This window comes from Coloeus monedula, assembly GCF_965178545.1.
Source record: "Coloeus monedula genome assembly, chromosome: 2".
NCBI classification, from domain to species: domain Eukaryota; kingdom Metazoa; phylum Chordata; class Aves; order Passeriformes; family Corvidae; genus Coloeus; species Coloeus monedula.
In genome coordinates this window covers 27,081,665-27,100,349 of record NC_138782.1, presented here as the reverse complement: position 1 = coordinate 27,100,349, position 18,685 = coordinate 27,081,665, and the positions used below count along the sequence as shown (strand labels likewise).

The 18,685-nt window shown below is 42.6% G+C and overlaps 1 protein-coding gene across 1 annotated transcript in view; it reads right to left on the bottom strand.

Moving 5' to 3' along the window:
• EML4 (EMAP like 4) overlaps positions 1–18,098 on the bottom strand; it is a 149,167-nt gene extending 131,069 nt beyond the window's left edge. The window contains exon 1 of the mRNA XM_082301222.1: positions 17,792–18,098. Within this exon, the coding sequence (XP_082157348.1) occupies positions 17,792–17,816 (25 nt within the window). The 5' untranslated portion in view covers positions 17,817–18,098. The remainder of the gene's footprint in view (positions 1–17,791) is intronic.
• Between the last annotated feature and the right edge of the window lie 587 nt (positions 18,099–18,685).

Genomic DNA, 18,685 nt, shown 5'->3' with positions numbered 1-18,685 from the left:
CTTTCCTAGCAGTATTTCAGAAATAGCACTGTACAGTAGGTCCTGTACTCCAGAAACTATTTTACTTGGGTTGCACTTTTCAGCAAAGATGATGCTTCTTGAGAAACCAAGATGATTTCTCTTGAGTTGCACATACTTGTAACATCGTTGAAACTGATCTGATTTTTTTAAAAATTACATTTACACTCATTGTAAAAAGGACATATCACTTTTCCCTCATTACAAAAAGAAAACCCCCATTTTGCTGACACAAACAGTTAATACCTCAGCAAAGCACATGAAGAACCTCTTTAATTATATGGCCCATTGAAAGGCATTGGGGCAAGCTTCTAAAGGCTTAAAACCACGAGGCCCTGAAGCATTTTGTATTTCACGTGACTCCTGACTAATCAGTAATTTCATCAATATTTAGCCCCAACTAATAGCAAAAGAAGGATAAAGTTTCCAGACACAGAAGTAAGTTTCACATATATTCTTTGTAATTGTCATGGCCAAAACTAAATCCCACACCTTCCTCTGACATGAAGCAAATACAGTACATAGCCTTTCTCAAAGCCCTGGAATTTGATTGTGGCAGCAGAAATAAAACAAGGGAGGATGTAGATGAGAAAACAACTTGGAACAGGCACTTTTTATGCCAAGCTCATCATCTGTGTTATTAACACATTGCACATGGACCCCACATAATGTTTTGAGTTAAATTAATCATAATTAATCTATTGACATGGGTACACATAGTACACAGTTATTATTTCCTACAACAGAGACTTATAAAATACCTTTATAAAAAGTTATAAAACTGTGTGAGAAATTAGTATATAAAAAGATCCAAGGAAAACACTATAAATAGACACAAATAGTAAGAACTGAAATGATCATCCTGAATGAACTTGGGACATCCTAGTGCTCTATCATAAAGAGTAAGCAAGCAAGGACAAATAAGGACCAGAAACACGATTCGGGCATTCTACGTGGGGATCAAGAATGCTCAAGTTGCCCAGGGCAAGAGGGTAAGAGGATTACTACAACCCACTCCTGAAGCAAGGGAGTCCCAGGTGACCTCCCATACAGGAACAATTACAACTTCATTAACTATAACCTAGAGTTACATTTTTCTCATTTTACCATGAAAGTGCAGTTGCGATTACTGAGACAAAATATTTGACCACTGCCTTTGACAACATGAACCAAGGTAATGTTTATTTCTAAGGTTCTTTTCGTAAAACAAGGCTGTTTTAAAAGGGGACTCATGAAAGAGAGTAAGCTGACAAGCTCTCAAGAGTATGTTTCTTTCAAAAGGAGTTGCATGCTGCACTATTGCTGGCAAACAGAGGCAAGGTTGCAAAACCACTTCCATTATAATATTGTTTGCATGTTTTTGGAGGTCTGTAACTTTCTCAAGCTTTTCCCTTTTTATTTGAAAGGCTTCACATTCATTCTGGGAACTCTCTCAATAAGCATCTGAATATGCTTCTTAAAATACATATTAAACAAGAATTGTACTCTAAAATGTGATCACTTAGGGACTACATAAGAGTGTCTGAAAAAGCCTGTATGACCAATCCAAACCTGATATCCCTGTTAGCTCAGGTACGCAATCAAAATGTTGGGGAACGGGATTTACACACCTAGCAAGTGGAATAGAGTCATTAGGGTTGGAAATGACCTTTAAGATCACCAAGTATGACCATCAACCCTCCGCCACGTTCACCACTAAACCATGTCCACAAGTGCCATATTGTTTTGTCAAACACTTCCAGGGATGGTGACTCCAGCACTTCCCTGGCCAGACTACTCCAATGCTTTACAATCCTTTCTGTGACGAAATTTTTCATAATGTCCAACCTAAAACTCTGCTGACATAAACTACTATTTTGCACTCTTTATTTTTTTCTGCTTGTAATATATCTCTGGATTCACAACCTACGTTCTCAACAACAACAAAAGAAAAAAAAGAAGCAAAGAATTCTGAAGAAATGTAATATAAACCAACAAATTACAAACCAGCAGCCTTCCATCTGGAATTATTCAGAGGCACATATGGTCATATTTTTAATGTAGAAAAGTGTTGTAATCTGATACTTATTTGCCTTTCCTATGATTAGCTGCTCCACAACACACTAGCTTTAGAATATGAAGCTCAAAATCAGGTCTTATAAAAGAAGTATTAAGTTAAAATTATTGACTTCTTAATTTCAGATATTTCCATAAAATATATATTCTAAGGGAATTAGGTTGGCTTATTTTTTCATTTAGCGTATAGCAACAGTAAAATGAAATTAAATCACATTTTCTCATCTGGAACATATGCATAACTGCCTTAAGGACAGCAAGACAAATAATGATAATTAAATGGGATAATTATATCATTAGCCAGTTTCAAGTTTGGGGTTAGTTTGGTTAATAAACAGTACTATGTTTGTTTATGTTTGATTTTTGAGAAGACACAATGACATAGGTGGATGTGTAACATTAGGGTTTCTCAGAAGGCTTTGAAAAGGAAAATCCATTCTGTCTTTTCATACACCCTTTCTGAGGATGGCAGGAGAAGGACAGGAAGAATTGGAGGAAAATCAGCAGAGGGAGAAGAAAGCTGCTGGGATTTGTAAAGTACTGGGATGTTCAACGGCATCCAACTGTCTCCCCAACTGCTCTACCACCACACCAAGTTGTTTTTCCCCCCTCATAGCATCTGTCCTGCAGCCACGCATCAAGGAGATATTTCCACCTCTGGGGTGGGCAGTGAACCACCTCCACCCACAATGCTGGCAGACAGGAGCTCCACAACAGAGACAGACAGGTCTTTGCAAAGGGGAACTGGACCACAGGCTGGCCATACTGGGCTGCACACACCAGCCAGGCACCTTCTTTAATTTCATTGCCCTCAATTCAAGAGCTCTTCAAAGGGGCAGAGGCACAGTGCTATCTTTAGTTTCCAAACCAAGTTTTCAGACCACGATCTGCCCACTCACTTCCCCACCTCTTCCATCCTCCAGAGACACGGTGACAAACGGATTCCCCCAGTAACCTCCCACAGAGCCACTAACAGTGACCCATCAAAATCAAAGGCAGCCGTGACACTGGCGCAGCCTCCTGCCCCTGGGCTCCTCGGGGAGGGCAAAGCTGAGCCTACAGCGCTCAGCAACTCAAAACTCCTCAAAGGGCTTCTCCACCATGACTGAAAGAATAGAGTTTCTGCTGTCACCCCTGGACATTGGAGAAAGTGGTTACCATGAGATAAACCATCTAGCCTGGCACCTCAGATCAGGAATCAGCTGATTTCCTGCAGAAACATACCCATTATAATGCTAATGGGCACCCAGCTAATCCTAAACAAGAAATCGTTTGGGCTTCAAGTGCTCACCTTTTGTTTTTCTCACCCTCCTGCCCTCAAATATAGTCAGTACTCAGTATTCACCTGAAGAAGGGTTATAAAAACAGACTAAAAAAAAAAAAATTAAATAAAAAATTCTTTGCTTCCCAAGACAGAAGAGTCACACTCAGGAGCCTGCTGTCCTCTACTGCCAGAGCTGTCTCTCAGCAGCCCTCTCCAGTCCTCCAACACAGCATCATGCACCACATGGTTCGAGCCATGAGACGGGTCCAGCTCTTCCCCCAGCACAGCAAGGTACCATGCAGATAAGCTTACATGCACAGAGCAAAGCACTCTCCCCAAGGCAGCAGTGCATTGTCCTTCCTCCAAGCAGGGAATGCAGTGAAAACACCACCCAAGCTTGAATCCATCTGGTTTGCTCTTACTGACCCTTTCAGAAATGTTTTTATACAAACAGGAACACTGACCTACTAAAGGACTACAAATTAATGCCTCAAAACTAAAACTGAGGGGTTTTTATGGTAGGCAGAAAGTAGCTGAACTGCTCAACATGCAGAAAAGGGAGTAGAAAAGTGAAATGAAAAATGAGAGCAGAACACCACACACAGCAATAAAAAGATCACAGTGTGTAACAGAAGAGCTGCAATACCTCTCGGTAATTATAACTGCTCTATATGACTGCTACAAGTCACTTGCTAGATCAATAAGAGGCAGCACTAGAAAGCACCTAAATACAACTGTGTGTTCAATTACAAAACCAAAGTTTCCTACTTATTACATTGACGCATGTGAGTTCAAAATAATACTCCCAGTAATAAAGCAGATACAATATACACTATGCATGTGAAACAGTGTGCACAGCAAGAAATCATTAACTTTAACACCACAAAACATAAAAATTAGCTGTAAAAACAGCAGAGAATCTCCAGTGATCTGATGCTGCACTTCCTTCTAAGTTCCATGTTGTACGTGTGTAATTGCTGCAATAAAAGTCCTTGGAAAAATGAGTTACGTCAAACAAAACAATCAAACCATAACGATTAACAAATAAGTAGAATGTATCTCAGAGTATAAAAAACTCTAATATAAATGCCTTTATGATTATTTGCTATATGTTAAAAAAGTGTAGCTCTATTTTGCAAAAACAAGTTGCTTCCTATTCCCACGGTAGGTTATCTTAAAATGCATTAACCATTCTGCAAACAAAAGAAAAATAACCACAAAAATACAAATACCAAAACAACCCCATACATGTATGAGTCTTCAGGAACTCTAGGAGTCTATCTTACAAATATCAACAAAACATTTTCTTAATTCATAAAACTAGGAGTAAATAAACTATCCCTAAAAAGAAGTAGAAACTTACCTACTTTCAGTGTTTTACTAGCATAGAAGATGGTCCCCCTGATGCTTTTAGTACATAAGCACACAGGAAAAACTAGACAAAGAGAAGATGGTAATGAAGAAGACCATATGGCAGCCATTATCTTATTAAATAAGAAGGATAATTCTTGTTAGAACTGAGCAGATCCTGGTTGGACTGAACAGCCAGTATAGTGCAACAACAGCAGCACCCTCCTGCTCCAAGACCCCTGGAAGCGGCCCAGCAACACAGCAAGTTAGCAGAACATCAGTGTGATTGAGTTTTCCATTTTGAGAATGTGAATGGTTCACGTAGCACTAAAGGTAAATTACTAAAACCTATTCTAACACCTGTTTCCAAGAGAGAAAATTGTTTCTATAATGCTGAAAGCACTAGAAGTCAGCATCTGAGGAGAGCACAGATTAGAAAAAGGGTGACATGACATAAAGTAGCCCATGACAAGCACGGTGAACATGGCAGGTATGTTGTACACCACCTCAAGAGTTTTCCAGAAAAAACTTAAAGTGAAAAACAGAAAATAATATCACACATAGAGTAGAAGTTTTTAAAAAACCCAAATAATCACAAGAAGTCACCCACAGAGAAACTGGAGAGGCAATGGTAAATACTACAAAATTACATCATGTTGGACAATCTAGGTATTCATAGTGAGGAGCACATGTCACAGTAGTCTACCACAACAGAAAGAAACACCATTTGCTCTGCAGAGCACCCCTCCAGCAGCTGCAGCTCGTCAGCATCCCTGTGAAATCTCACAGGGAGTTCCCCAGGGTGGCTCCTGCAGTCTCCAATTAGAGGCCTTTCTTCCAGGAGCAGACATTTTCCTTTCCCTTCCCTGCTACAAAGCTGCTTGTTCACAGAAAGTCATAACTATACGTGATACGTAATTATTAACATTAGCCCTATTCTGTGCAACCACATGGAAGTCTCTGCTGTCACACCACCCAGCTTCCCTACACATCACTTAGGATCATATCTCCAGCGGAATTAGCAAAGAGAAGCAGAGGTGGTTCCCATCTCCAGGGTCTTGATCCAGAGGGGTTACCCCAAATCCCAGTGGGGATCCAGCTCTGCTCCCCAGCGTGACAGTGCCCACGGGCAGCACGAGGCTCAAGGCCACCAAGCAGCTGTTCTTCATGGATCTTGGAGGAGAACGTAGGATACAACATGAACTGTGCACAACACAGAAGGGGGGATGTTAACACACACACATTAAGGCTGATGAGGCAGATGAGAATCATTATGAAATGGTTGTTCCTGCACCCCTATTTGGCAGCAAAGAAAGACGCAGATCAAAGGCAGGAGCCAGTACCTGAGGCTGTTAAGCCAGTACTGCGACTCAAGGGTTTGTAACATCCCAGAGTAATTATGCTGATGAAGAAAACTTGAGTTAAGAGTCAATAGGCAACTCTTAGATGACATCAACCCTACCCATTCCTCTTCCAAAAATACATACCCAAAGATCACATGACAGTAGAAGAGCTGTTTGCCAAAATGCAGCTTCTTGTTCATCTTAGGCAAGTCACTTCTTTCTAGTAAAGATTTCTATCTTCTTCTGCCTGCTAATTAGTTTGACTTTGAAGGTATTTTGAGTTTTAACTCACACGCTGTATGCAAAAGACTCTGTAAATAGCAATATGGCAATAGACCAAAAAAAAGCTACTTCAAAGGTAGCTTAAAGTTTTTTAAAGCCAAAATACATACTGCAATGCCTAAGATAGTCAAGATCCAGCAATACTGACAGGAAACTAAAATGTGCATTAATCACACATCCAAAAGTAAGTCCAGATAGGGCTGTATTACATAACAGATATGTTGTATGTAAGGTGGGGGTCAGTCTCCAGGGAAACAAGCGATACAACAGAGGAAATTGCATCAGGACAGGTTTGGATTTGATATTGGGAAACGTTTCTTCACTGCAAAAGCTGTCAGGCATTGGACTCAACTGCCCAGGGAAGTGGTGGAGTCAACATCCCTGGAAGTATTCAAAAAACCACCTACAAATGGCACCTGGGGACACCGTTTAGTGGTGAGTTAACAGCTGGACTCAATGATCCTAGAGGGCTTTCTTTTCCAACCTTAACAATTCTGTGATTCTATAATAACAACGTTTCAACTGAAGAATGCATCTACACTTTAAGATTACAGGAGCACCATGTAATGATTTTGTGCAGTGTTTGAAGAAGTCAAAAAGACCTGTTGCAGATGCTGCTGAAAATGTAATATACCACCAGTTCTAGTACAAGCTGTAATGGCATTCTCTGACATGTTCAGTTATGGACTGAAAAAGGCCAGACTTTGATTCCTTTAAATAAAACTGGGGAAGCGGGTGGGGGAATGTCAGTGGGTGTACGACTATATATATACATATATATATATATATATATGTATATATATATATATATATATATACACACACACACATACACATAGACACGGACACCAGAGTCTGGAAATTTCCCAATTAGTTCTGGAAACTCAAATAAGGACTATTCAAAATTTTATCTGTTTTAAATTAACTTCAATTAAAGGCTGAAAGGCAGATGTAAGTGATCTTATCAAAACACAAATCTGCACAAACTGACAAATACAACTCAAGCTGCAGATACTCTATGCAAGTTTTCTTGTCAATTCTCTTTCACTTTCCTGCAATTCCCTGTCACTTTATCTATAGCTTTGAAAAAAAATCCCTTTGTGGTCTGTAGAAAACAAACAGCAAATGTTGCCAAAAAAGCGGCAGCCAAGTTAGAGCCCTTTGGCTGGTCAAGCTGCTGTAGCTATAGGAGCAGGAAATTGAAATGTCTACTGCAAATAATAATTAAGTAAATGCAAATAATTAAAAGCATATTAGCAAGAACCTCTACAAGCAAACCTGTATTATTTAGCTAGGCAATAACTGACCTGATAGGCAGAGAAGGAAACAAGGTAAAATCTCCACTCTGACAATGCTTCAAATACCTTAACCCAGTAGTAAACAGCTTACACTCTTCATTCCTGAGGTGGATGACCACACCAACATTTGACTACTAAAAGTCAAATTAAATGCTCTCCCAACCTCATATTCCTCTACCATCAGAACACTATACGCACATACAAATATTCCTGTAGCAGAGCCACAAGCTTGGCACACACACACAAAATGAATGATCAAAAATCTCTTCAAAACTCAGACAACTTGATATAACGAAAAACTGGTCTCCCATCTCCAGTTCAGTAAGCAGGATGCCAGGTTAGAGTCCCACACAATACCACACCAGCTCACTGACAAATAATGCCAATGAAAAAGCAAAATCAGTTTCCTCCAAACAAATGTTTTCTGTATTTGCTAATGCACACCAAAATATTTTACCCATAAAAACCCATTCTGCAGTACACTAAGATCAGAGATTGGTAACAACCACCATTCTGATGCCCACAGCTTGAATTCCTCCAAAATTTAAATAAATAACAACTATTAACATCGAAAGGTTTGGCATCTAAAAATGAAAAATGGAAGCCTATTTCAGAATTAAATTTGTCATCTGGTGAGCCTTTGAGCCACCTGGTCAAATGGAAGGTGTCCCTGCTCAGGGCAGGGGGTTAGAACTAGATGATCTTTAAGGTCCCTTCCAAGCCAAACCATTCTGTGATTAAACAATAACTTCTACTCTATATTTGTCCACATCATGAATAAAGTAGGATTGTTTTTCAGTTCTTGGCTGGGGTGGTTCTAAACTTCAGAGTTTACAAATTTGAAGATTGCCAGCTTCTATCTGTTTTCTTTGCACCTAAACCAGCTAGCATGGAAAAGCTTGCGGCGTGATGTTAATTTCACACAGGAATTATCTCCACACTTTGACAATTTTCCAGTTGAATCAAAAATGTATATCAGTTCGTAATACCATTACTGACTAATATGCTGGGTGGACTTTGGAAATGCACCACCCAAAGTTCTACAGCACTTGGGGGCCAGCCAATTGTTTCTTCCTAATTCAGATTAGTTACTCTAGCAAACAACACAGGAGTAGTGCCATACTGGAATATCACTTCTAATTAACAACTAGCAAGCCCAATAAAGTGTTCAGGGGGAAAAAAAAAAAAAAAAAAAAGAAGTGTTTTCCAAGAATCTGATACCCATTTTTCTCTATGTATAAGAGGAAGAGAAGCAATTTATATTTTTAAAGCTCCTTTGAAAATATTTCAAATCACCCAACTCTTTGTTTATAACCAACACTTCATCCCTCCAAGCATCTTTCAGAAAATACTACAGTCACATATTATAGAAAATACACAAAAAAACCCAGATCTGGAGATCAGCACTGCCAACATGTTTTTCTTAAACATGTCATATAATTTTCACGGAAAAATGCCATCATTAAACACTTAGAAAATAGACATGCAAATGGACTCAGTGCTGCTTCATGCTCATCCTATGAAAGAATATAAAAAAGAAAATAAAATTATTTTTAAAAAAAACAGAGTTTGTACTGCCTGTTATTGTCCCTCTTGCCTCATGGCTTTAATGGATACATGTAGAATTCAGAAAGCAAGCATCACAGCCACAGAAACCACTGATTTCCTGCCAGGTCTCTCTGATGGCATTTGCACAGCACATGCTGGGAGAGGAGGAGAGAGCAGCTCAATGCAGAATTTCATAGTTAAACAAAGTTGTAATTACCTCCTTGTTAGAGCTCGTGTTTAAAGAAGCTAAGTGATACTATGCAGGCACAAGTATTGCCATGTCTCTGAATCTTTCAGCTGAAAGAGTTTAATTTATGGTTCCTACTGCTGGAGGTTCCTCTTTTCCACACCTCTCTTTGGAAATAGCGAAAAGCACATTTTTAGAAATGCTCTTCTGAAATTCCATTCAATCAAATTGCATCCAAACAACTCCCAAACTGTACCAGCTGCAATGCACTTTCACACATCTGAAGTGGACTCTGCTCCCAGAGAAGCCCAGATGGATGTGTGCAGCAATCACCTCAGAACTGCTCCCGCTCCAAGAGTGAGTTCACCACAGCTCCACCAAACCAGAGATGTGCGAGACAACCTTTCACAGCGACCCTTCTCCTTCCATTCCACGTGACCAGGTCTCCAACACCTACTGCTCCTGGGAAGGAATTCGGTCAGTTGTGCCCTACCTGACAGATTACATCTACACTTCAAAGCCACTCCAAAGTCTGCCTATTGGTTATAGAAGCCAGAGCTGCGGTAAAATATGTAATAAACACACAAAAAAAGTTACTCTGGGGAGGTGGCATCCTTCCTCAAAAACTGAACTTGTAAAACTGAGCTCTACTCTGCCATGTTTTAACAGAGCTTGCCAATGCAAATCTTGAGTTCTAATGAAGGAAAGATCCATACAATGCACACAGCAGGAAACGCCTTAAGAAAATGGCATGGTCTGCTTGTGACCAAGAATAAGGGGGAAGGAAGCAAACTCAAGCCCACCCTACTGCTGTTCTTTTCTACAGTGATGAGCACAAAGCTCATCAGAACTCTGATGTAAAAGCAACATTTTTCTTTTGTTCTCAAAAGAGAAAAAAAAAATATAGTAAACTGTAAGGAAACAAAAAGTTCTACCATTCATCTTATGTATGTTTGGGACTGTTAAACTAGTTATGCATGTGCAGGCTTGCTTACCTCAGGCACTGACTGAATTTAAGCATTTTAAAACAATTTCTAGTACCCTTATGTCATCATTTCATTAAAAACTATAAAAAGTGGTGAAATCATTACCTCTTTGTTTGGACAGCAAACATAAATTTCTTGTCAACAGCCATTTTCTCGCTTTTGTGTCTCAACTCAGAATAAAGAAATCCAAGTCTTTGTCTTTAAAATTATAAGGCTCCCACGAAAACCTATTTTCATTTACTTTAACTAAATCATATTTCTAGATCTAACTAATTTACAGCATCCCTTTAGGGAGCCAAATCTGGGGCTTAGAACCATTTTTTTTTCATTTATCCGCTGGGTTTCAAACTCCCAGTTTTCCCAGAGGATTATGAAAGCCTGCCAATTTAGCTTGATGCATTAAAACTGTTTACACAAATCCAAAATACAATCAAACATAAACCAGTCTTGGTTTCAGCCTTCCCCTGCTGTATTTTCTAAGTCCAGAGAAACTGGCCAGAGAAATGGGAACCAACTCCAGGCTGAAGCACTGCATTTACAGCTACAAGTAGAGCTTCAGTGAAACGAGAGAACCAGGTGACAGACAGCAGTGAGTATTTTTCTTCAATTTAATGCAACATTGGAAATTCCATGTAATTGTACAAAATATATCATATCCAACAGATATCATACCCATTTACAGTGCCTAGCTGTTGCTCCCTCTCTTGGCCCCTCACTCTGCATTTCTATTATGCATAAGAGTCACTCACAAGAACAAGAAGTTCCAGAAAGTTAAGAAGAGGTATTTAAATACAAAAAGTAAGCCTACTTCTACAATCAGAGAGATTTGCACTCAAAAATATCTTCCTTAAAAAGCTACAAAAGCATGCAATCCACATCACCAGATGGGGCAGAAAGCCAGTGTACACCACCAACCAAAGAAAGAAACTGGATTCTCCATGCAATTGCTAAAAGACAGTTGTCCTTCCCAATGAACAGCACTGTCATGCAGAGTAGAGCAGTGCAGCCATTAGAGTCAGGAACGAGGTTGAGAAACCAGCAGTTAAACAACAAGACAAAGCTATATTTAGTAAACAAGTTAGGCTGAAACTGCTAAGGATGAGCAAAAGAGGCAACCCACTGAGAGGCAAAACAATCAAAAAACTAATTAAGAAAACCCTAGTTTATTCAACCCAGTAAAAAGTCTTAGGGCAGAAAGCTTAAGAATATTGTAGCACTCACTGATGGTTTGTAGTGTGAATGCTTATATCATAGAGCAAAAAAAAAAAAAGTTAAATAAAAATAAGAAGGGGAGCAGGAAGGAGGAAGAAAAGCAAAAGGCAAAATGAGAAGAGAAAAAAATTTTTGTATGTTCCAAGATTTAGCAATAAACTCAGTCTTTAAATGATTATGGTGCTGCTTTCCACATCCCACCCTTCCATGAGCACCACCCATCTACTTTCTTTGAACAATCAGCTCAGACTCCAAGCTGCTCCATGGACACAAGCTTTTGCAATCTGAATGCTCACATGTGTACTGCCTAAAGAGCACTCAAACTCTCAGAAAAAACTGCACATCACCATGTGGTGTCCAGTTATCCATCCTTCAGCATTCAATGAAAGAAAAGTCCAGAAAACTAGAATTCTGCATCAATTTAAACAAACAGATGTAGAAAAAGAGGCAAGTAATTCCTCTTTAAACTGCTGATGCTCACTTGTTTACAGAGAGGAAAAGCGAGGTGAGCAGTCCTTCCACCTGAGCTCCTAAGTATCTGCAGGAAGATTCCTTGAAAAGGAAGTCAGTGAAGCTTATGAAAAGTTGTTTATGATGTGATTTTAATCCCCTAAACAGAAGAACGTCCCTACTAGAAACATTCAACACCAGCAAGAGCAGTCACTCTGCTGGTGTTGAGTATTGCACTGTCATCATACATGCCATGTGCTATAAAATTAATTATCCTCTAACACCCTTCCCATTACATTATGTGTGGGTAAAACAGCAACAACATTCTTGGCCTTACAATCACATTCATTAAGGATTAGGTTTAGCAAGAACCTAAAGAGGGAAGGGAAAAATAAACCTCAGTAATTTATACAAACCACACCAGGAAGGGAAGCAACTCTGAAGAGCAAGGAGTGACATGCAGATCACCCTGTACTTACTAACAATATGATTAATAACAACGCTGCTTACAAAACAAAATGCTGCTTCAGAGAATTTCTAGGAACACTGTTCTTGACCAATTTTTCCCTCTTACATACTTTATGATATAAAGCATAGAAGGAAAAATCCTTTCAGAGTAGGTTCTTCAGGCAAGAGACAATCCTGTCAGATAACTCTACTGCCATATCAGAAGTATTCAGTTGGAGAGTAAGAAAAACACATTGTAAGGCCAGAAATTATTGTTAGGATCCCAAGCACGAAAAGCCTTTCAAAATGAAAGAGAAGTTCTAGGAGAGGAGTTCTAATAGACTACTGTGTTTGAGATACTGTTTCTTTTTTGTTGCTGTTTGTAAAAGTGAGTGTTACTAACAAGGAAGGCAAATATCGCCAATTGCTCTGTGCAAAAAATAGGACTGTTTTTTTAAATACAAAATCCTTTGCTTTTCAGCTGGCTAGAGAGCAAAGGGTTCCTTCTCACTGCACATGAACTAAAGATCTCTTCAGCAAAAGGTGAGCCGCCACCACCAAGTTTCTAAAGCAAACAGCCTGTTCCCTCCTTGCTGCTGGAGTTTACTCTCCCCTGGCACCAGCCAAGGCCATCCTTTTCAGGCAGGGGAGAATGATGTCCTGCCAAAGTTTTTATTTTTAAGAAGACCAGCACAGTGACAATAGCACAGAGCAATCCCACGAGCAGAGCCCTGTGAATTAGGCTGAGCTCGCTGTTGCTATGAGCAATTGCATTGCAGCACCACGGCCACTTCTGCAGTCTAGACGGGCAACGATAAAACCTAATATTCTAGCCCAAATAAATGACAAATACCCCACACACTCATTTTTCTCGGTAGTAAGCCCAGCCAGAGATGAATCATGATGCACACACGCTTTCCAGGCTCACAGCACCAGTGACCACAAGATCCTCTCTGCCTGAGCCCTGTAGCAGCTCTGCCCCCACGCACCAGGAGCTTTGGAGAAGCCTTACTAGGTTTTAGCACAGCCACAGGTTCAACAAACACTGCTGGCTCTTCAAGGGCTGAGAAGCAGCACACATTCATAACGCTGCCTCAGAACCTACCTGACACAGACAGCTTCTGCACAATAAAGGCAAGAAGTGGGGGAAAATGGTAAGAACTTACCTCCACGTCACCCCTCCGGTAAGCAGTTAGCATATAAACCACAGTTAATAGCAATACATACACAGTGACAGAACAAAATGTAGATACTACACAAAATGATAAAAAAATAACTTCTTTTATTATGTCTCCAGTTCTTCATCCAGTAACAACATCAGCAGAGCAAAGCATTGGTCTCCACTTCGTAATCCCAGCTCTCCTTTACTTTCTATTTCTCTGAAAACAAAATGCAACGGCTCAAACAATCTTTTAAAAAAAATCCTAAATTATTCTGCTTGCCTGAGACTTCAAGACAAGAGTGATTTTAACTCCTCTGTGAAAATATCTTCAACCATAGAGAATCCTTCAGTAAAGACTCCTTCTAACCTTCAGGGCATCCTGCACAGCTGCACAGAAACCACAGTTTGAAATGAGAAGTTGAGACTTCTCCATTTTTTTATGAGTTACTATTCTGCCACAGACCTCAATAACAGAGAGTCCTTTTGAAATGCTTTCCTCCATGTTGTTATCATACACTGGTGACAAACTTGGAAAAGGCTGTAGCAATTTTTAAAATATAATCTGACTAATGTTTCCATATCTTTGTTTACCATGAGTTATTGTTACAGAGCTCAACTAGCAGAAGCTTTCTCAGAAGGGAGAACGATGCAGATGCTAAAAGCAATGGAAAACTATCCACCAAGAGCACACCTGACCAGCCCCAGGCAGCCTGTCAGGGCTGGCTCTTCCTAAGTCTAAACCTAGCAGATCCCCCAGCTTAGACACGACACAGCAGAGTCACCCGAAGAGCTGACAGCTACGCACAGCGCCACCTGGTTCCACCTACCCCCTGCTCCCACTGCTTCCCTCCCACCACCTGTCATGCCTCTCCTACTCGCTAACAAATTTAGGCAGAAACCCACCAAAACAGCAGGGGCAAGCAGCAAGGCAGTAAAGTAATATAATCCGTGATGATACCTAAAAATCAAAATTACTGTTGGCAAAACTGTCAGTCTTCTGCAGTCCTGCAGCCGGCTCTCTGATGAGCATGTCTGAACCAGCTCACCCCGGGCCCGCAGGCACCGGTGTGAGAGTGGAAGAGACACAGGGCAGCAGTGCAGAACAGACAGGAGCGAGGGACGAGGCAGGATAATGTTTCCTGACAGACTTAGCTGCACTATTTCCCACATGGGCTTTTTTGTTTCTTTGCCTTTTTTTTTCCTTTTGCTAGAACTCTCTGCTTGACTCTTTTGGCAGAATCAGCAGTGCTTTCTCTGCCCTGATGCATATCTTCAGGCTGTTTTGATGAGGACCCTGAGAGGCAAGGGAACTTGGCAGCGTCAGAGCCAGACGCCCATGCTGTGCTCCTGTCTCAGCCAGGGCACAAGGCAAGAGCCCAGGCACCCAGTCCAAGTTCACAGACTTCTTGTTCCCATTCAGAAGCACATTCTTTGACTTCGAGGGATGCATCGGGAAAAGCAGATGGCCAGAATCCATTGAGCCCTCTGACAACCGTCATGTTGGAAATGCCAAATGTAAGATACGACTGTCCTACTTGAGACAATAAATGGGATTCAATTACCACTGGGATATTCTAAAGGTATTGAAGTCACAGCAAACGGGAAGTAACTCAGTGCTTTATCAAAATAATCAATACCTATTTTAACTGTGCAAGTTAACTCATAACATATAGATTTTTTTTACTGTATACAGTAATTGTATACTCTTAAGTAGAGTGCTACATAAGCACTTACTAAGCCAACAACCAAAACAATATTCTAAATTACATATAAAATGCTTTCTTTCATCTGTTTATTCTCATAAAAATTTCAATGTGGAAGCCAAAAGAAAACAGCTGCGTAAAGTATTTTCAACCGCAAGAGACATGCAAGAAGGTATTTCTGCCCGTGCTAGAGGGCACAATCTGTAATAACATTTCGCCTTCCAGATAATGACAAGAGGCATTAAAAGGACAACTCGCTCTCTAATAAGCTTGCTTGACTGGTTGAGCATGCACATACATAGATAGCACAGTTTTGCCAACAATAATTTTAATTAATTTTTACATTTCATTCTAAATTACATTAATTTATGGCCTTCCTAAAAGACATTTAGCAGACAGCTAATTAAATTCAAGCCATTAGATTTTAATTAGAGATGTTTAAAAAAAAAAAAGTCTCAGAACAATTCACACATCTTTGTGAACACTATGTGCTCATTAGCAGCTAGAACAGCCAACAAGTGATTATAAATACAGAAGAGGACTAAGCAGCATGATTCAAACCTGGAAACAAAAAAGTCACGTAAAGTTCCACACTTCAAAGCTAGAGATTCTGGGAATGCCCTCTCCTCAGCCCAAGTCCAGAAAACCTCTGAGCACCAGGGCTTGCCACAAAAGCAAAATCAAAGACCAAATAGCAGTGACTATCATAATACGCACTTTAAAAGGTTGAGCTGAGCTTAATCCTCATTAAATTCTAATAAAATCACAGTGCCTTCCTGAACAAACAGTGAAACAAATTAAAGGTCCAGATGGAGCCCCCCTTAATAAGACACATAGGATGCCCCAGTGAGCCCATCACGGCTCCAGCACAAGGTGCTGGGCCACCTGATGGTCCCGTGCCACTGCGCAGCGAGCAAACTCTACGCGAGAAAGAAAAGCTTTATTATTTCATAATTGAGTTTTTCCTACTTCCAACAGAAAACAGTTATTTCTAAATATCGACCTCACAGGGCCAATACTGCATGAGTTAAAAGCAGTATCTGTGTGCTTTGATATGGTGATTCGTTCCTCTGCTGAGTTAAGAGGTTCATAAATATTAACCATGCCACATTTGCATATGTCACCCACAGGCACAATCTTCCCTCGGAAAACAGGGAACAGAACCCGTGCAATTCCTCCATGTGTCGCTTTCTGATCGCCAGATCTAAAATGGCCATGGCAGTTACTTGAGCAAGGACAGTATATCTGGCAAAAAGCCAAACTACCAAAGCATACTGTTAATTATGGTGTACCAGTTTGGTTTGGACAGATGCCCAAAATGCTGGAGTTGACATTTCAAAAACTTGAAAGGTTAGGATCACACTCAGAAGTATTTAAATGAGTCAATTTTTCCAGAAAATTGAGAACTATACACTGTTACTACAGATTTTATGGGAGCGATGTAAAAATTATTAATCTTATTTTTAAAAGGCACAGATTTATTATTCTACAAAAGATGGAGTGAGTTTGATCACGAAATGCCTGCAACAGATGCAGCGGCACCAAATACGATGAGAGCAGCAGGTAGGCAGCACTGCAAAGCCAATGGTCTTATAATGTGCAGAACTAGAAACTTACATGGTTTACAACTCTTACATTTGGATACATTTTCAGTTCACACTTGTAATCAGGACAACTTAGTATTACATGCAATCTGTCCCCCAAACAAGTAAAAAACTGGGCTGGTGAAGTATTTTTGCTTCAAGAAACTGATGAGAATTTGCCGCAGCCTTCACAAAACTGAAGGGAGCGCAGCCTATCAGTTTTCTGGCAACATTACATGAGCAAGCAGTAAATATTTTCGATCACGCCACGGCTCCCGGCAGAGGAACCTGCCGCCCAGGCAGGCAGGAGGGCTCCTCGGGCGCACGGACGGATGCTCGGACACCGGGAAGGCGCCGACTGCCCCGTTAACATTCCCACGGATGCCGCCAGCGCCCCCAAGTTTCCAGGGGTGCTGCGATCCCCTTGGAGCCGCCCCGAGCCGGGACAGGGTAGAGCTGCCCGCGGCTCCCGGGGCGCTCCGGGGCTCTCGCTGCGACACCGGGCCCGCTGCGCCCGGACCGACGGCGTCCCTCCCGCCCCGGAGCAAAAGGGAGAGACATAAAACAAAATAACATTTAAAAAAAACCGTAACAACCTAAGCCGAGCCATCAGCCCAAAGCCAAGCAACTAGCTGGGGGAAGCGCAAACCCACGGAGAGAGAAGAACAAAGAAGGCAAGTGCAGCCGGAGCTCTCGCAACAGATGGTTTGAAGCTGACCAGATTTCGCGCTGGCATCCCTTCCCCTCCCGCCGCGGGCGGTATTCGCACGCACCGGCCCGGCCGGCCCCGGGCAGTCGCAGCCCGCGGGTCCGGCATCCCCGCCGGCCGCAGGTGCGCGCCCCGGGCCCCGCCGCACCACGGGCTGCCCGCACCTCGCCCCGTCCCGTCCCGCCGCCACTCACCCAAACTCCCGGCGAAACCGTCCATCTTGTACGGGGGGAGGCTGGTGCCGGAGCCCGAGGCGAAGCCGCCGTCGTGGTCGGCCGGGACAGGTTCATTCACCCGCGCAGCGGCGGCAGGCAGCGGCGGCGCCGCAGCCCGGCGCTCGCAAGCCGCCCGGGGCAGCGGCTCCAGCGGCTCCCCGCGCTCGGCAGCGGGAGGCGGCTCCGGCGACTGCTCCTCCTCCTCCTCCTGCCGCTGCTGCTGCTTCTGGTGCTGCTGCGGGGCCGGCGCTGCCCGGCTCCGTCCCTGCGCCGCGACCCCAGCACGGCAGCGAGTGCCGAGCTGCTCCCGCCCCCGCCGCCAGCGCCGCCCCAGCGCCCCGTGCTGTCGTGCTTCCGACTCCGCCCGCCCTGGCAGCCGCCGCTTCCCCTGCGGGCGGGCCGGCCGCGCAGCTCCCGCCGGCGGGCGGGCAGCGCCCAGCGCCTCGGGCCGTGGCTCCCGCGAGAGCTGCGGCCGCTGCCCCCGGGCGCGGCGGGCGCGGGGCTGCGGGGAGCGCGGAGGGGACGGAACGCGCTGCGGGGCGCGGCCGGGGCAGCGGCAGTGCCGGGGCCAGCGTGCCTTCTCCGGCGTGGGCTGGCCAGGAGCAGCACCTCGGATCACCTTCGAAAGCTTGTGCTATCGGGCGGGCTGTGGGAGAGTTAATTGGGCGACTTAAAAGTATTCACCCCAGCAACCAAAACAGATTTTCTTAGCTGAATCTCAAAATGCTCGCTCATACTAGTTCGGGGAAGTTTTTCCTCACTGAAGTTAAGCCAGAGGAACTGTCACTTCTGTACCCTCGCATTTCTTGCAGCCGGGCATAAGCCACTCCCGGCGCTTCCAGCCAGCCGGGTTCCTGACCGTCTCCTCTAACT